At 37.8% G+C, this 20,191-nt stretch overlaps 2 protein-coding genes across 18 annotated transcripts in view; both read right to left on the bottom strand.

Annotated features, from left to right (window-relative positions):
• The window catches only part of NRG1 (neuregulin 1), a 1,128,445-nt gene that overhangs the window by 111,100 nt on the left and 997,154 nt on the right, over positions 1 to 20,191 (bottom strand). For 3 of the 17 annotated variants that reach the window (XM_055116449.2, XM_008956174.5, XM_055116443.2), the window contains exon 1: positions 10,743 to 11,602. The exons of the other annotated variants lie outside the window; for them this stretch is intronic. In XM_055116449.2, coding sequence (XP_054972424.1) covers positions 10,743 to 11,409 — 667 coding nt within the window. In that variant the 5' untranslated portion in view covers positions 11,410 to 11,602. Of the gene's footprint in view, positions 1 to 10,742; positions 11,603 to 20,191 lie in introns of those variants that run through there. 17 annotated transcript variants of the gene reach the window in all.
• Positions 11,737 to 11,925, bottom strand: LOC129398606 (uncharacterized). The gene has a single exon (XM_055116452.2). It carries the CDS (start codon positions 11,923 to 11,925, stop codon positions 11,737 to 11,739), a length of 189 nt encoding a protein of 62 aa, XP_054972427.1.

The following is a 20,191-nucleotide window of genomic DNA, read 5'->3' as shown; positions in this document are numbered from 1 at the left end:
CATTCTACATATTATGAAAGGAGGAACAAGTGAACAAATAAAACATCTAGGAATTAAACTCAGCTCCCCTAAATCTGCCCTATAAATCTAAGGACCATCAGAACCAAGTAGTTACTCTTCATTTGTCATTCACTTCTCATCCTTGAACTCTGTTGATCCAGAACAGAGCAAGAGTGACATATAAGCAAAATATGTCATCAAAACATGTCACCAAAATGTATGCATTTCCTCAAGGAGAGAATCTCACTCAGAGAGATTTTATCCTTTATATAAATGTTTAATACAAATGTTTAACCTGATTAAAATTTGCCTTTTAAACCTGCAGGAGACCAGAACTGTACATCAGAAGTGCAGAAAAAATGTTTCACTTAACATACACTGGTTGCAAAGTGACCTGGTAGCTGAAAGCCTAGAAGAGATGAAAATATCAACATTTTCTGGCTCTATGTGGTCTCTGGCAAGAAGGTTAACATCTTTGGGCTTGTCTCTCTGTGATAAAATAAGAGATTTGGTTCAAAGTGTCTCTAAGATGGCTTAAAGCTCTGTAATGCTAATTTTGATTATGCAATAACGCAACATACAATCAGAACATACGTAGGTCTGGGTTATTTAGTAAAAGAGCTAGAATCCCTAATACAACTCAGTATGTCCTAATGAAATAACAGGAGTCAACAAAGTTATAACATAACCCAACTATGTCCTAAAGACATCACAGTATTCAACATTGTGAAGATCCTATATTCAATAAATCCCATTTAAAATGACAGTAGTCACTAGTATTGTAAGTTATTAAAAGATTTCAATCCAAAATAGATAAAAAAGTTTCAAGGTGACAAATCATCAGCTATTCAGAAAACTCAGCAATCTTGAAGAATGAATTTTGCAAGGATTTTGAGAATCCTTGTATTGATCCCACTGATTACATGTATAGTTTACTAAATAGGCAGCGGCTATGTAGGTTATTGACTGTGTGTACCACAGGTTCCATAGTTCAGATCAATTAAGATTATAAGGATCATATTCATGCAAGACTAAAGTTACTGGTCAGGGGTTAATTTAGATGTCTCCCTGTTATCGTGGAAGTAGGAAGATTTAAAAAAACTGAAGTAATTATTTTACATATTTTTGTTTGTTTTTGATGTCAACTGAAGCCTTTATAGATTACATGACATTATTTTTTCTCTTCCTTTTGAAGAATCATACGAGTTGCTTGTTGGGAAAAACTGTGAAATTCAGCTTGCTTTAAAGATTATGGTAAAAAGAGATCAGAGTAGTAACCCTGAATTCTGCCAGTAATCATTCTTAAGATTTGCTTTGTAGGCAGTACTTAGCATCATGTAACAATCAATGGTTACTGATTCCTTTTGCTCCCAGAAGAGCAAGCAATTATGACCCAGGAAGCTCTACCAAGGGATTACAAACAAATGCTAACAAGAGTTCAATTCTACTATCCTTAGATCATTCCATTTATGTATGGAGCTTTTATTGCTGTGACACCAACATATTTCATAAAACAATTACTTCCTGTTACTTAGCAAAGGAAGAGGCAACACTGAAAGTCATCAGGCTAATCATGGTCAAGACTGTGGTTAAGGTCTCATTCACTCTCTCCCACTAACCATCCAGTGAGAAACCACAGGTCTGGGCCATCTACTCTATAACCTCTGATGCTTTAGGACACTGGCTTCAGAGCAGGGTGGGAGAGAGAAGTGTGGAGCCATGTGCCCTGAGATCGCTGGAGAAGAAGGAATAGTTGGGGTATGAAAGAATAGAGGAAAGAGAAGAGTAACTATGAATGGCAAGTATGAAAGAAACAAAGTGAGGGAAAAGGAAGGTAAATGGGGGAAACAAAATTATATTACATTGTACACCAATACAGGCAACACAGTTAGGAACTGGAAGATACAGGGTCTTCTGCTTGCCTATGAATTAAGTTTCTTCCTAATGGCAACTATCATTGTCTTCAGTGTTGCTCTCATCTTTCTTCCAAATGCATATGCATATATGTACATTTGGTTTAATTTTAAATTAATAACTTTTAAAATAAAATAAATTATGAAGATTTTTAAATTTGATAATTACATGCATATTAAATTCTGTGCTAACTCTGGCTTCAAAGAGAGTTCATGAATTTCTCCTTTGGCTGGGAGACAACCACCTCATGAAATGCAACTCAAACACTAAGTGCCTATCACTGAAAATCACAGTAAATCAAGTCTTGTCCTACCATGTTTCTGATGAAAAATTTAAAATATTTTACCTGAGGAAGCTTTCCATTTTATTTCACCAAGTTTTATTGGGTCCATCGGCTTATTTCCATTGTACAGTCAGAAAACTTATACCCAGGCAAAACATACTCTAGATTGTTATCAAATATTTTATGCTTCGAAGGGGCTGCCTCATTGCTCCACTATTGATTTAGAGTTCAATTTCTGCAGCAAAGGTATTATACTTGAGTGAATAACAATCAAGATGAAAAAAGCATAGAAGTTCTCACATATTTCTAGTTCTACTTCAAAGAATAAATAAAAATACATATATTATGCCCACTACTATACATTTTTGTAAATGGCAAGCTCTTACAAACTTATATCTGTCTGTTAGAAAAACCATAAGGTATACAACAAAAATACCAAAATCCCTTAAGTGTGTATATCTAGAACAGCACTGGCTTCTTCCCTTTTTGTAGGATTCTGGCCAATAATCCAGCTAATAAGATTTCATTTTAAGTTACTTGCAACAGAATCTCCAATATATACTTAAGCTCCAATTATTTTTTACTTTTAAAACACTTTTTTTTCTCTTTTACTCTAGCAGTTAGGCATAGGGCTAGAAGTTTTTTTGTCCACCCCTCCCAAACCTATTAATAAACAACCTGCTTGTCCAAATTTAAAAATATTTTTATCTGCTCATTTTATTGTCAAATAATTTTCCCCTTTATTTAGAATATTATATGTATGAATTATATGTATGTATATATACACACATAGATACACATAGATGTATTATACTCAAAGAATTTCTACATTTGATTTGGCTCATATAAAATTATTTGATGTATATTATTTCCATGGTTTTTGTCAAATGCTGAAAACAACTCATAGACGTTAATTCCCATCTTTTGAGATCAGGAAATCCCAGTTTGGAACAATAAAAAGAGTAAGGTGAACATAATCTTAGGATTCATGGTATTTCTAGCCAAGTTCTTCCCCTGCACCACATCTAAACTGTATAGATTGTTTTCCATTGTCCCAATCTTTCCAAAGACAGTACTTACTTGACAAACACAATTTTACATACCATGCAGTCTTTTCCTCTCTCAAAAGTAACTCCTTATCACTTTCCCTATAATGAAGCCCCTCATGCAGTGATTTTTGGACATTACTCAAAAAGTAATAGTCTATGTAACTCAAAAAGTAATAATCTATGTATTCTAACCAATTTTTATAAGGGAAAAAATACTCCTTTTATGACACTGGGCTCAAGAAATTAGTAAAGTCCTACAGACCATTTTAAGGCATAACAAATTAATTCACTGGTAAAGAACCCCTACAATTTATTTCTAGAAATGTTAGCACTTGTGAATATATGCATACACGAACCCTGATAGAAAGGGCAAAGAAGGAATCCAATATATTTTTAAGCTCTGTTTTCTTTAGGTACAGTAACCACTTTTGTCCTTATCACAATCTCTTGAGAGTTTTAGATGTTAACATCCCCATTTGTTTGGATGTAAAACTAAATCTCAAGTGAAGTGATTTCCTCAAAGTCACACAGCATGCAAGAGGTAGAGCTGGTATTTGATCTCGAGTTTCTAGTATAATTCCTACTTTAGCATGATGTATCATCAACTCTTCACTTCCTTCAAAGTTTTTCATAAGGTTCCCCTAAAACCCCAAAATGTATTCTCCAGGCATTGTTACCAAACCACTGTCAAGATCAAAGGAGAAAAAGAACAAAGTGAGGCAGGGAGTTAAAATAGAATGAGGGACAAAATTGGTGCTGGTTTCGTATTTTTTATGTCTCAGGCCTAGGACTTGGAGTTTTCCAAAACCTCATTTAATCTCCTAACAGCCTCAAGACATGTATATTATTATTATTATCATCACATTTAAATGAGGAAACAGATTTAACATGATGGTCTAACTTGCTCAAGGCCATGAAGAGGGACAAGTAGGATTGAAATTCAAGTCTACCCACTGGAAAGCTAACACCCTGAGACAATAAACTGAGAGAATCAGAGTTGTAAGAGACTTCAGAAGTAAATATAGTTAATAATCTGCTAGGAACATAAATCTCCCTCAACAGCGTCACTGCTTGAATACTTTAAACACTAAGGAACTAATTTGTTTCCAAGTATGTAACACATTTCAGTTGGGATAACGTTGATCATTAAAACATTTTCTCATATATTATATTGTTGGGAGACAGATGTCCAGCCTCCGGAGGGGTGTCTTATACATATCAATATTATAAAGGTAAAATTATTTTTTTTTTTTTGAGGCAGAGTCTGACTCTGTCACCCTGGCTGGAATGCAGTGGCACGATCTCAGCTCACTGCAACCTCCACCTCCCAGGTTGAAGTGATTCTCCTTCCTCAGCCTCCCGAGTAGCTGGGATTATAGGCATGAACCCCCATCCCTGGCTAATTTTTGTATTTTTAGTAGACACAGGGTTTCACCATGTTGGCCAGGCTGGTCTGGAACTCCTGACCTCAGGTGATCCTCCCACCTTGGCCTCCCAAAGTGCTGGGATTACAGGCGTAAGCCACCGCACCTGGCCAAAATTCTCTTCTCTAAAGAAGACATCTGCTATAGGGTGATAAAAGTTTTACTAATTAGTATTTAAATAATAAATGGGAAAAACAAATCTTTTAAATTATGATAACATAACATATGCTACTTGAATAAATGCTAAAAACAGTTTTGAGAAGAAAAGCAAGTGTAGCAAAGGTAAGGATGACTTCAGTTTTAGTCTCAGCACTGCTACTGATTGGTTGTAGTGACATTGGGCAAGTCACTTCACTTTTCCAGACCTGCCTTTTCTCACTTAGGAAGTGACACAAATAATCTCTAAAAATGTTCAGCATATAAAATTCTATGATTATAAGATACTAGTTATATTATTCAGAAACACCCTTTGAATGTCTACACACACACACACACCCATACACACGATAAAATTCACTGCAGTAAAGATTACAATCAGCTTTGAGATGATGAGGATTAACTTCACTCACTGCTAGTCAATCATTCTTCATGTGAATAGTATATGAACTCATGTCTTTATTCAGTTTAAGAACTAAACAACTTAATGGCAGATTCTAGTCTTTGTCCATACAGTGAAATGAAAAACCCTTGGGAATATTTTAATACTCTTGATGTTATGCAAGCCAAAACAATACATAAAAATATGACCAAAATATAGAAACAAAAATATTTACAGCTACCAACTCTCTAGAATCTGAAAATAATCTTAGAATCTTTATGTACATGCTAGAAGAATTATGTATATATTTTTCATCTTAAGAGGATGCTCCTAAAGGGCCAGACAGATCAAACTTTTCTCACTACTCCAATGGTTTGATTAGATAGTGCCATATGGTGAATCACCCCTGGCTACTCAGCCTGTTGGTAGCAGAGGTGGGATTGCTGTCAGTTAAAGGACATTGCTGGGCAAGTGTTCAGTATTTGGTAGATGGAGAAGAAAACATATTAAGAAAAGACAGGAGTGGAAGTCAAAAGGTGAATAACATGACAGTAAAGAAGAAGAAATGCTGAATGAAGAGGGTATATGTATAAGGAAGCAAGAAATATCTCAAATTCCATTATGCAATTAGATTCTTAAAATCCACTAGAACATAAGCTCCCTGAGGGCAGGCACTCTACTGTTTTCCACTGTCATATAACTGGTCTAGAACAGAGTCTGGCACAGAGTAGGCACTTAGCATACGTTCACTTAATGAAAAACAAACAAACAAACAACAACAACAACAAAAACCAAAGAGGAAATAATAGAAGAAAAACAAAGCATTGATGTAGAGCAAAAGTAATAAAAGTAGAAATATGAGCATAAAAGTAGATGGAATGTAGTTTATGCTGTAGTAGAACGTTCAATGGACTCTGTGGACAAGTTATATTCCTGGTTCTCAGGGGCATCTAAACAAGTCATAACTTTTTATGCTTTGGTTTTTCAATCTATAAAATACCTCTTCCTTCATACTTTAAAAGGATACTATGAAGAGTTGTTAAAAGGAAGAGGGAAGGAGGAAGAACACAGATGTATGGTTTGGAACATCGTTTTCCGGGAGTACAGAAATGCTGATGTCCAAAAACAGAAAAACTGGAATCAAGCACACTAAAGAAAAAAAGAGGAAAAGATCAAGAAGAAGGTTAAAATTTGATTTAATTATGTCATTAAGAAACTGGTATATTGGTCATTGGCTAGAGATTTTTTTTCTATGTTTGTAATACATGAAAGTGCCATTCAGCATTAAAATGCAATAAATAAAGTTTCATTAAAGACAGTTGAAATTATTTTGATATGACGCAATGAAATACTGACCTATAAAGCCAAAATGACATAATTACAAAAATAAAAAAGAGTCAATACATAATTGGGAAGGTAGGAAGGAAAGGGGAGAAGAAGTCTGAGTTGGGTATCACAGAATAGAGAGGAGAAAACAAAATGGGTTATGAAGAAAAAAAGTGAGCCATAGAGCAATCTGCTATATATGAGGGAAGAACTCACCCTAGGCAACCCATGCTGTTTTCAGAAGCAAGCTGAACAACGTATGGATGATCTAATAAAAAGGGAAAAGACCACCACGACTGAAAATTTAATAACAGCGAAACAGGAAGGCGAGAAGAAAATTTAATTTTAGTGATATGCACTAAACACACACCTGAACAGTGGTCCCACTTAAAGTACTTCCCTAATTCTCAGTCTGATGCTACATTAGTCTCTAGCTCCAACTCTCTACAGTAAGGATACGATGATAGAAGAAAACAGTAGAGAGAGAGAGTGTGTGTGTTTAAATTCTCAGAGACAGAGACATTTTCTAATACTTTGGATTTTGCCACATTTCTCAGAGTTTAGTATATTTTAATAAAAGAATTTCAATAGGCATTTCTGAGCCTGGGTTTCTTCATTGGTAAATTTATGAAATTATTCAGTTCCAATAGAAGATCTTTCAGTCTCTTCCAGTTTTTAATATTTTAGGCTGTAATCGGCTATGATTAAAGTGGGGAGAAGTTATTTAAAATCACTGTTCTGAAATACCTACAAATATAGTTACCAAGAACTAGAAGACGGATGCATTAGAATTTAAATGAACGGCACTTTTAAATAGAAGGAAAGAAATCCTATGGTATCTCCAACTCATCATGTTGATCTTTTGCAAATGGTTACTGATTCTTATTGTCACTGCGGTAACAATGGTTTGTCATACAATCCCATAATAAGACTTAGGACAAAGCAAAACAAAGTTGGCCCAAGATGAAAATACCAACACATTCTTGCATCCAAGAAACTGTTGTCAAGCAGGGAGGATCTCATATCCAGAAAACATTTTCTTTCAAGATGGTACCACTGTTTCCTGGCTATAATTTAATTAATCAGCTCTTTTTATGATAATCTAAGTTTGCAATCTCCCAACAGTTAGGGTAGGAAAAATTTTAAAGCCCAGACAAAACAAATGAATAGTGCAAGTATTATGTGACTCATTGAGAAGTAAAAACTTAATTAGTATCATGACAATATAATCATTGTGGTAGTGGGAAACCATTAACCATATTTAGAAATACTTTAGAATAAAAATATATACTTATATACTTTCATTCCAATTCTGCATTGGACTTCTTAAGACCTACATGAATGCATAGATTAATATCATGAAAATACGAAATATTACTTTATGAAAGAAATACCCATTTTAGAAAATTCGACATAGCCACTATACCTTAAGGCAATTTAAAATGTCATATTTTGCCTTTTATTATAACAAAGACAAAGAATGTTGCAATTTGACAAGAGTCAGTGAGGGAGTAATTCTAGTATTTATAAAATAAAACTCTAATATTAGTAGGTAGATTGGTTTGGGGAGCAACGCTGCAGACACAATTACTGGGACTGTCTCTCTTCTACTCTCTCAGGCTCCAGGATAAAGAAGAATCAATTAGCCTTCAACAGTCTATGACCTTGAAGGCTACAGCTCTGTGCATAATGTGCTGAATATGCTGAGACAGAAAAAAAAATGGAAACGGGAGAATAAAGTCCTAAAACCACTGAAGAGCATGTTTCACATATGATAATGTCATTTTCAAATATAAGCCATGACAGCTTAGTTTATGTCAAAAACATGCACGGTAAAAGGAACGTCCCAGTTCTTTCTGTGACTAAACAATACTTTCTTAGTTGAAAAATACAATCCCTTTGTAAGCTTTTTTTTTTTTTTTTTTTTTTTTTTGCTTTCCATTAATTAGTGGTTACAACCTTTTTAAACAACAACAAAAACAACCACTTACAAGTCTCTAAAAACAAAGCTGCCTGGACCAATCCCTTTCAAACACTACTCTCCCCCCAACAACCTCCCCCCACCTCCAAAAAAAGTAGTCTCACAATTTTTACAATACAAGATTTGATGTTTTTTTAAGGAACTAGTCTAAAAAATTCACAGAGTTTCCTTATAGGTTTCAAAGTCTTAACCAACTAACTGTCTACCCCTAACTTTTCAGGAGAAAACTACTTCCCAGACTGCTTCTCTAGGCTTATCTCCGATGCACTTCAAAACGTTGCAGCTGTGCATCTGGTCAAACTGGCCACAATGATGCTTTTAGGCAGCAGTAAATCTTTCCCATTTATTGCAGATGCCACAATATCAATGCCCTGGCTTGGGGGAAAAAAAACTGATAAGGAATATGTAATCTACTAAAACACTTAGTAGAAAAATTTACTTCATAAAATAATTTATCAAAACTTCACAACATACTTTCTGACATGGTCTTAGATCAGGAAAATGTGTTAGATGTTTCTTTGTTTTCCTGATTTCCTCAGATGACAAAATTATAGAATTTAGTTGAAGTGTTTTTCAAAGGGCAATTTTTTCTTTCTCTGGACAATGAAACCTGTTCAAGCAGATTTCAATTAAAGACAAGTTTAAAATGATCAAGTAACCTTGTCCTCCTGGTGAATTTCGCTTCTTTTTGCAGGATCTGTACTTGCTTTTTATAGCCCGTCATTTCATCTGGGTATTATTTCCCAGTCACTTTGCCAGGTGGGAAGAGGCAGCAAAGGCAGTGATGTCTGTCAGACCTTTAATGATGCTTCAGGGATTTGATAAAGATACAAAGCAGCGTCTGCATGAAGGAGGTTTTCCCTAATTGCACCTAGAAAACAAGACTTTTTTTTTTTTTAAATCTTTGCCACTGAATCTGGTGTTCGTGAAATGATCGGGAGTTACAAGCACAAATCAAGTTTTTCTGTGTTTCTACAGTATGCTGCACTACTTCACACTGAACATGATGTCTGGAAAAGGTATTCTTTATTCTTCATTACTGTCCAGAGGAAAAACAAGAGGCATTTCGTCAGAGAAATTGTCAACTCTCTTTTAACCCTAAGAGCTTTCATGCAAGTTATTAAGAACCAAATTTTCTGATCTTGTACTTTTCTACTAAGTAAATATTCCTCATGGTAAAAAGTGATAGGAGATAGAGACAACAAAAATAAACTAGAAACATTTTTAAAAGGCTACAGAAAACTCCTCCCTTCTATATTGATATTTAGAACAGTCATGCTTTCATTCCTGTCAACTTTCCACTCTAAAGCTATTGCAATTACTCAATGCAAACAGGAATGTATTGTTTTTAAGAGCGTGGGCTCTCTGCACATCACAGGTTATTAAACTGGGCTGCTGCAATCTGCCAGACTAAGATGACATACATCAAAAAAAAAAAAAAAAAAAAAAATGTACCTCACTAATGGATCTTGTACTTTTTAACAACTGCCAAGGAAGCTATTTAAACATTTGATTATAGAAGACAAAACTAATTTGGGAAAATCCTTCATGCAGAATCCTACCGTGTCCTGGACAAAATAAAGCTGCCACTAATAAGTGCTCACTAACTGAAAGTACCATCTGGGCAGGACAGCAGTCGTCTCAAGCTAGTGAGAGGCTAGTAAATGTCTTAAGACTTGCTGCAATCTCAAAGAACCAATTACGATACAAAAGTAGGGAGAAGTGGTTAGGGAACGGGAAGGAGAGAGAGACAACAGGCAGCTTGGGGTCGCTGAGAGGTAGAGGGTAACAGAGAGATGACAGGAAATCTATGATGGGGAAGAGAAAGACACAAAATAATACTCACTGGTATATGAAAGTCACATTTCTATAAAACATAAGAGATGGCGTGATGTTTTAATTTTAAAATGTGTTAGAAATAAATTGAATTTAACTTAAATTCAAGCATGACTTGCAGATGCTGAAGTTTTTCATTCCCAGTACCAGATTGAGCAATGTGGCTAGAGAGAGCTGCTGTTACAACACTGGTTCAGACCCGGAATTTGCAAGATCATTTTACTCGGCCCTTTGATGCCATCCCAAGCATCTCAAACATAGGCTTTGCTTAAACAAAACCAGGCAACTAAAATGCAAGAAGAAAGGGAAATGTCCTTTGGGGACCTCAAACCCACCCCTTTCCTTTATTCATCATCATCATCATCATCATCCTCTCTCTCTCTCTACTTACAAAGTTTAGGAGCAGTTTGGAGATTAGTTTCTGTTGTTTGTGGCTGAGTTGCTGACTTGGGCGTTCTCACCTCAGGGTTCCGGGTGGGTGAAGGGAAGGATGGCGCAGTGGACGGCAAGAAAGAAAAGGCAAAAATACGATTCTTCGGTGTCGGTGCCGCTGATGGTTCAAAGGAGACAACAGCCTTGTCACCTTGCACTGTAACTTGAACCTCACTTTCAGATTGAGCCCTAGAGACAGGTGAAGTGTATGCCTCAGACGACACCCACACAGCTGAGGCAGCAGTTGGGTCCAGAGAAATAATAGGGTCCTGGCCTAACCCCCCAGGGTCAAGGTGAGTAGGAGAGTCATATTCAAAGATCTTGTCCACAAATACCCACTTGAGGCCGGCGATGCAGAGGCAGAGGCTGACCAGGCAAGCCAGGATGGGGACAATGCAGATTTTCTCTGAGTTGAGGCAACCTCTCAGGCGCTCAGCTTCTAGGCACGCACAGCAGGGCACGGCCAGGCCCACGAGTCCAGGGGTTCTCCCATCTTCAGTCTGGGGCTCTGGCATGTCTTCTGCTGCCGGAAGCCCATCAAGAGATGGGTCTGCACTCAGCTGAGTGGAGGGGCTGGAGGACCTCTCGGCGGCGACCTCAGACATGTCTGGGGAATAAATCTCCATCGGCTCACCTCCAGAAGAAGGCCTGGCCGCTCTCACGGTCCATTACCACGCAGAGGCCCCCCCAGCCAAATGATACAGCATCTTACAGGGGGAAATCGATAAATCGTCCAAGTCCAAGGCCATTATTAAAATCAAGAAGAGTTCAGAAAGATGCAAGGGGGGAAGAAAAGCTCCTAGCAACTACAAAATCAAAGTATATCGTAATAATTCTTTAAGCTGCTGTTTCTGGGCCACTTTTCTAGTTCTTTTAAACGCTACTCCAAACCATCCCGGGCTCGTCAAGAGGACAGGGACCAAAATAGATCGACGGAGCTGCCGGCTGATTAATTAAGTAAACCAGTAGCCCAAACTGAAAGGCATGTTTCTCACCTCGAGCATCTGAAGCTGGTGTCTGCTCAGATGAAGAAAACAACTGTCATGCAGGAGAAGTAAAAGCAGAAGGAGGACCAGCGGCGGTGGCGGCGGCGGCAGCAGCGGCGGCGGCAGGAGAGGCAGTAGTGACAATAGCAACAGCATCCTGTTGTGTTAACGCGACGACGGCTGAAAGGGGCTGAATCATTACAGAGCAGCAGGTGCCTGCCCTCGGAGCATCACTGCAAACAGGATCAGAGGGCTCCGGAGGCAAGAGTGCAGCCAGGAGGGGCGGTCACTCCCTTCCCCGCCCTGCCTCCACCCCACCCCCGACTACTCCTCTTTGTCCTTCTTGAGTGCTCATTCACTTTCTTCCTCTGCGGCTCTTCTCTGCTTCAGTCTCTTTCTCTTTCTTTCCCTTCTTCATCCAAGCCCGTCCTCTCTCTCTCCTCTCTCTCTTTCCTCCCCCTCTCCCAACCCCCACTCCCCGCTCTCTACCCACACTCTAGAGCTGCAGGCTGGTCTGAGTAAAATCAGTATCCCCAGCCACACAGGACTGCCAGTGACTTCCTATTTTATCCAATTAGAAGGAATAAAGGCCATCAAATCAAAGAGAGGCAGGCAGGCATCAGTTAAGCCTAGTCCCCATGGCCCCCACCCGTTTTCCTCCTTTTTCTTTCTTTCTCTACAAAAGCTGTCCCAGTCTTCTTCCACCCCCACCTTGCTGGCTTTCAGTCTCTTTCCTTCACCCACTGTTGGGTCAGAAAAAGCCAGCGATCGATGCTAGCAATCTAACAAAGCTGGGATGGGGATGGGGTGGGGGGTGGTGTAGGTGGGACCTTATGGGTTGGACCTGAGGCTTGAAGTCTGCTATCTGATTCCTCCCTAGAGAGGTAAGCTTTTCAACAGCAATTTCTTCCTGCCTGCTGCTGAGAGATAGCATTCCTTCCCTAGCCCTCTAATAAGTTTTGTTCACTAAGAGGACTGTTATTACCTGATTTTCAACCAACAGTTTGAACATTTTTTTCCTAACCATGGACAGCTCTGCCTTTAGCCCTTTTTGCAATGACTATGTAAGACTTTGTCATGCCCAGGGAGAAATGCTGAGTACAGGCTGGAGGAAGGGAGTGCTAGGGGAGGGGTTGGCAGCCCATATATCCCCTGCTGTGGTCCCCTTTGAATTTCCATTTATTCTATCTCACCCAAAGAAGACTAATAATGTCAAGCTAATAGGAAGCACCAGTAAGTAACAGAGTTATGATGCGAGCAAAGCTACCACTTCATTTTTAGATTAGCCTTTCATGGTGACTCCACACTGCAGAGGTTTGAATTCCCTGGCACTGTAATATATACCACATGTCCTCAGCTATCACCGCACTGAAAGTACTAAGAGTTTTCTATGAGAGCATGCCTTTTGGGTTAGGTTTCAGGAGCTTTACCTTTCAGTAGTTTCAATGCTGACTGTTTTTTTCTTTTAAAACAACAGTCATTAAAACACTAGAAGAAATGCACTGTTCTTAATACAGACCACAGGCTTCCCCAAGCACTGTGCTGCACATCACTGCACACAATATGCATCTGAACCTGTAATCCACACTTACTGTGACTGGACATCTAAACGGTTTCCAAGGAACCATTTTGTTCACTTATGTCAATAGGAGTCTGTAAAACTCTCTCTAAATCTATACTACATAGCCATCATATGAGTCCCTGAAGCAGTAAAATTTAGAATTCAAGTACTGAGAAAATCCGCTTTAAGCACATTATATATTGTAGGGCACAATCTCCACTACTTTGAGGTATGTTTCAGCTTTAAACGGCAGGAGATAAGAATATTATCACTTCTTCCTTCAAGATGAAATTAGTCCATAATTATACATGATTTAAAGGGTCTTAACATCTTAAACTGTGTTTGCAGTACTATAACTAACAACAACAAAAGCCTGTGCCAATTTGCATAATTGTAACCATGACTATGAGAAGTTTATGAGCAACATGAGTTATCCTTGAGTTCATCTCTCTATAATCTGCACAGTAAATGGTGTTTAAAAATAATTCCTATGCTTATTTTCTAGGTTTATTTGACTTCAAAGCAGTGAGACCTCTCTTACAAAGATTCTAGCAAAGGACATACAATTTCACGGTGTAGAAAACATCTATTGAAGCATTTAAAGCATTCAAATTGAAAGATAGTAAGATCTCAATGATCAATATTCATGTAAATATTCAGAAACAATATCAGCAGGTGTTTATGCTAAACTAGGGTAATTTATAATTTCTTCAAAAAGCACCCAGTTGAAATATATGGCACTGAATTCCCCAATTTTGACCTAAACCAAAACTATTATACTCAATACACCAGCATTTCATCCAAGGCCAAGGTCAGCTAAATTTCAAAGACCAAAATGGGGTTCAGGTGGCCTCAAGTCAGGCAGATAGGAGAAAATACCAAGCATGATAACCCATAGTTTAGAAAAGTGGTCTTTAACTTACACCAAGAGCAATTATTCACCTTACCTCAACCATTAAGAGCAAACATATTCAGCAGAAAAAAAAAAAAAAAAAGTTACTGGGCATTGCTCTAGCTGTTATACTGAAAATACCCAACACTTATAGAGAAAACCAACATTTTATACAAAGACTAGGACAACACATCAGAGAGAGAATCCTATGGACTGCCACAAGTACTCTTTCCCTTGGACTACATGAGCCAGACTTTGGGATGTGTCTGTTTTTCCCCCGAAAGTCATTCCACCTTGGTGCTAAGACTAATCTGCAGACAGCCAGCTTCCTATAACATTGCTTTTTTTCCGCCAAATTGGAAAAAGAATGTAAATGGGGAAATGGAGAAGGATGGGAGGTGAAGAATAAAAGAATTCTCCATTAGTTCTACCCTTGGGACTAGGACCCAGAAGTTGCCTTTCTGCCTTCATCAAATCCTCTATAGCAATAAAAGAGTAAGAAAGGAAAGTGTGAATGGGGTTAGAGGTCAGAATTTCCTTTGGATAAAACATGCATGTTTGTAGGAAAAACTGCAAGGATATATCATTTTAACCCTTTAAGCTCCACCCCAGTAAAGCCCAGGAACACCCCATTTCCATGTCCTCTTAGAAAAATAAACTACACAATTTTTTACTACCTAACCTTTTACCACCATCTCCCTCACAATAATAAAAGCTACCTTTGTTGAGTTCCACCCAGGTGACAGGCACTCTGCTAGGTTCATAATATACATTATTTCTGATCTTCACTAATCCCATACAGTCCATATTTATCTTAAATTTTTTTTTTTTATTTCATTGGCCCAGGCAGCTTAGGTAATTTTGCCATGGACACATAGCTATGTGGCCAAGATTTGAGTACGTTCTGATTCATCCTATTTCTGCTGAAAAATACTGCTTTTGTTATTTCATCAAAAGGGTGCATTTGATTATATTACTGATTACATATCACTTCAAGGAGAGACTATGAGAACCAGAATATGTAACAATGAAATAGGAATTATTACCTTAATATAATTTGTAAACAAACTTAAAAGGATCTAGTTTCCAAAATAAGACTTCTACAATTTTGCCTAATAATTTTTAGAAATTATAAGAATTAAGCATAGGCCATTTAAATACTGTCTATTTATCATTTAAATCAAATGAGCTCTTCCATGGTCTCATTCCAGGACTTTCCTTGGGAAGCGATTTCAGTTATGTATTGCTGTGAAACAAACCGCCCGGAAATAGCTTACAACAACCGCCATTTTATTCTGTAGGTTTACTGGGTTCAGCTGAGTGGTTCTTCCGCTTCATTTGACGTCAGCTGGTGCTGCAGGTGAGGTGCAACTAGGTGGAAACGTTCAAGATGGCTCCCACACATGACAACCGGCAGCTGCTGCTAGATGCCAGCCGGCACTGTGAAATGGTGCACCAACCTGTGGCCTCTCCTTGTGGCTTGAGCTTCCCACAGCATGGTGGCCAGGTTGTGAGAGAAAGCACCCCAAGAAGAAGAAAACACAAGCTGCCAGTTCTCTTAAAAGTCTGTGCCTGAAAGCAGAACAAACTATTTCCACTGCATCCTATTGGTTAAGAAGTCACCGTGCCAGCCCAGACTCAAGGACAGAAGAAATAAATCTTGAGGGAGAAAGTGGCAAAGAATTTGCAGCCACAATTAATCTGCCACAGAGGATAAGGAAGTAAATGCTAGTATGCCAACCTGGATCAAGAAAAGACACGGTAATATAGAACGGGATTTGGCAGAATAAAGTAAAATATATTTGTATTTCTGATCCACTTTCATAATATTTCAGCTTCCTTCTAAGCTGGCTTCAATGAAGAAAAAAATCCTGTAATATCATCAAATAAAAAATACTAGAATTCCTCAGCTACTTCAATTCAAGCTAGGCTATGAATTCAAGCTAGTCATTCTGCTTTACTTTTATTTACTTTATCATCAGAAGAATGTACGGTAGCTCCAACAGATGAAAGAGAATGATAAATGACATTTTGCTTTTGACCTTATTACTCACTTATTTTCTCTTTGACTTTTTTCCTGTATCTTGGCAAGATAACTCTAAAAATATTATCTCCAAAATCTAAAAATATTATCACTGAAAAAGTTTATTCTTGCTCCTAAATTTTACGGCTGGCAAAAGAGTAGAATTTACTTCATGGTATCTAACATAAAATAAAAATGATGGCAGCAGTCGTTTCATTTGGAGAGATCCCTACATACAAATGGCAATTATTTATTTATTTGCTGAGGAATTATGAAATCATAATTTTCACAAGAAAGCTCCATGCCCTGAAGTTGACTTTCAAAACTTGCAGCTTCTCTGGAGGATAAAGTACACCAATGGATCTGTCAGCTTCTTCCACCTATCCAAAAAACATGCCCTCAGCTAGGTCTCAGCTCCTTGACGAAGCCCTTCCCGTTTTTCCAAATCATAGACCCAGCATTTCTTAACTGTACCATTTATTGGGGTACATGTTCACAGTCATGTGTCATCATTTAATTACATCGTGTATACAGGGCTGAAGAATGCAATTTCTTTGAAGGCAAAGACTATCAGTATTTGATTGTCCCAAACTTAGAGCTGGGCTGTCCATTCAATACATACATTTTGTTTGGTTTTACTTTTGATTGGGATTGCATTACACGGATTATGGGGTCTCTAATAAATCAGCAGGCTTTATTCATAGCCAACTATCTAAAATACCCTCTATACTCCTCCTCTCCATTTTTTCAAGCCTTTTAATGGCCTATTCAGATACTTCCTTATCAAATTTTCTCTGATTGTTCCAAAATATGCCTTGAATTAATTTAGCCTGATCTAGCGAAACTCAACTACCACAGATCCTATCAGTGGAGGGAAAATTTGGAATATGCTAATATTTAACTATTTTTTCTTGTCATTCCTCTCTCCCCAGCTAAATAGAAAAGTTCTCTGAGAGCAAACCAAATACATGTGCTGTGTGATGTTCTTGTACATTATTTATGATGCAAAATAGGTGAGATGAATGAAACTCATTTTACCTTACTGGGCATGTCTTTTCTGCCCACTTTAAAGGTGAGTCAAGACTGATTATTCTTACCCAGTGAAAATGTTCTCAGAGCAGACAATTTGACTTAATTTTAAGCATTACTTTGTGAGATGCTGTATCAAGTACTTGATATTGACTGTGCTCTGTGTTCTCATTCTGTAACACGATGAGCAATTTACTCTGGTACATTTTGTTCTTTATGAGTTTAGATCCTCTGTAACTGAAGATACAGTAAATGATCTCAAAGATGAGGATGTGAGAATTTCATATGGAAAGACATTTTAATTGCATATGATAGTTACAGTGAGTTTGCTTTACTTTGGGAGAACCTATTAATTTCTCACTCTCCATAAGTAAAATCATTAATTTTCTACAAACACAGTTTATTGGTCATTTTACAAGTTGCCCTTCTTTTAAAATTCCACTGGAGAGGTTTTGGAACTAGATGGAAGGGGTGGTTGCACAACAGTGCAATAAATGCAACTGAGTTGTTGACTTTCAAATGGTTAATTTTGCTGTGTGAATTTCAACTCAAGGAAAAATGAGACTTTGTTATGTGTCGGCTACCCTTTCTTCTAGAAAGTATCAATAGGCAATATGGCACTGAATCTCAGGCAATTATTAACTATGAACTCTGAACTTGATATTAATTTACATACATAAAAAAATATATATATATATATATATATATATATATATATATATATATTTAGAGACGGGGTTTCACTCTCTCTCCCAGGCTGGATGCAGTGGTGCAATCCTAGTCACTGCAGCCTTGATGTCCTGGGCTCAAGCAATCCTCCCACCTTAGCCTCTCAAGCAGCTGAGACTACAGGTGCATGCCACCATGCCTGGCTAACTTATTTTTGAACTATTATTATTATTATTTTGTAGAGGCAGGGTCTCACTTTCATACCCAGGCTAGAATGCAATGGTGCAATCATAACTCACCATAGCCTCAAACTCCTGGCCTCAACAGTCCTCCCACCACAGCCTCCCAAAGTGCTGGTATTACAGTCGTGAGCCACCACGCCTGCCGATATGTATATTTTAAATAGGGAAATAGGATGGAGTTGAACAGAAAAATAATATTTTAGTATATAAAATGGGATAGAAAGATAAGCCTTTGCTCATGTTCTCATAAGCCTTTTGAATTCAGAGTCTCAATGACATATCCATTTACTAGTTTCTGTGTGTGTGTGTGTGTGTGTGTGTGTGCGGGTCTGAGATCTTTGGGATGAAGGACTCCACTGGAAATAAGTGCCAAGGATGAGGGGCAAATGGCAGTCTTCCTGTATTATCTGTGTTTTCTTATCAAACGTGATAAACTCAACACCAGAATGTCAGCTCCATAAGACCATGCGCTTGTGTCTGCGTCCACTGCTATATCCCCAGTACCTAGAGCATGCCTGGCACACAGCAGACATTGTTAAGCAAATGCATCCAAATGAAAACGACATAGAAGAGGGATGAATAAACTATGGGAAACATCTTTGAGACGTGCGTTTTACCAGTGTGAGTAAATGCAAATAATGTTAAATTACTGTGTGGTGTGTGTGCGTGCGTGTGTGTGTGTGTGTGTGTGACAAAAAGAAGAAAAAACAAAAGAAACATTATCTTTATGCAGACTAATCTGAGGTTATGTGGATGAATGGTCATTTCTAACATTTACTGGAGCAATACATATTGGCTTAGCTACCTTGAGCAAATATCTTTGCTGTGTCTCATTAATATTCACTATTACAGTTACGTTCAGGGCATACAGCAGCACAGCTCAGAGAGATTTTCTGTTGTTTGTTTTTCATTCTTCTGGCAAATGTAACAAAAACGCAAGATATAATTTTGCTTTTATGTACATATCCAATGTGCAATCTTATTTAATGAAAATGATAATGGATGTAGTTTAATGCAGTAAGAGAAGTTTTAGCTAAAAACAAGGAAGAAATACCTTGAATAACCAATGTCGGTTTAATATAAATTCAGCAAAGTTTTAAAAATGGGAGTGATTGAACTTGACTTATACTTAAGCACTAGCTATTTGTTTTAAAGTTCAGTTGCTTCTCAGCCAATTCTATAAACTGGTCCCCCAATCAACCCAGAAATGTAGTTAGTCAGTATATAGCACAGCATATCACTTATAGCAAATGCTCTAGAAATATGTGTTAATTTGATTTTTAAATCTCCTGCTTAAAATAGAGAGAAACAGTTGAGCATGAGATTATACACATGTGAAGGCAGTTATGAATTACTCATAAGAGAGTACCAGCTATTCAAGAGACTGAAACTTCACATAAGCCCATGTATAAAATATACTTGCACAACATTCCCAGAATAAAGAAAGCTTGAGGAAAGGGATTACCTGAAGTATTCTACTTTTAAACATGGTTCAAATTTCTTTTCTCTTTTATATTTATTTATTTATTTTGAAATGGAGTCTTGCTCTGTCGCTTAGGCTGGAGTGCAGTGGCGCGATCTCACCTCACTGCAGCCTCCACCTCCCAGGTTCCAGTGATTCTCCTGTCTTGGCTTCCTAGGTAGCTGGGATTACAGGCATGCACCACCACACCTGGCTAATTTTTGTATTTTTAGTACAGATGAGGTTTCTCCATGTTGGCCAGGCTGGTCTCCAACTCCTGACCTCAGGTGATCTGCCCACCTCGGCCTCCCAAAGTGCTAGGATTATAGGCATGAGCCACCACGCCTGGCCAGTTCAAATTTCTAAACCTGAAAAGACCTTAGCCAGAGAAAATGTCTTACAATATACGTTTTCCTTAGAGTACACACATTTTTTTTCTCCTTGTTGCTGATCAAAATGAAAATACAAAGTTGCACCAAAGGAAACAAAAAAAAAAAAGGAGAAATAAAAATATATGCAGTTTCCAGAACTGATTTGGCATTCT

This window comes from Pan paniscus, chromosome 7 (genome assembly GCF_029289425.2).
Source record: "Pan paniscus chromosome 7, NHGRI_mPanPan1-v2.0_pri, whole genome shotgun sequence".
Taxonomy (NCBI): domain Eukaryota; kingdom Metazoa; phylum Chordata; class Mammalia; order Primates; family Hominidae; genus Pan; species Pan paniscus.
Note: the sequence above shows the minus strand (reverse complement) of the source record. Positions and strands in the feature narration are given on the sequence as shown.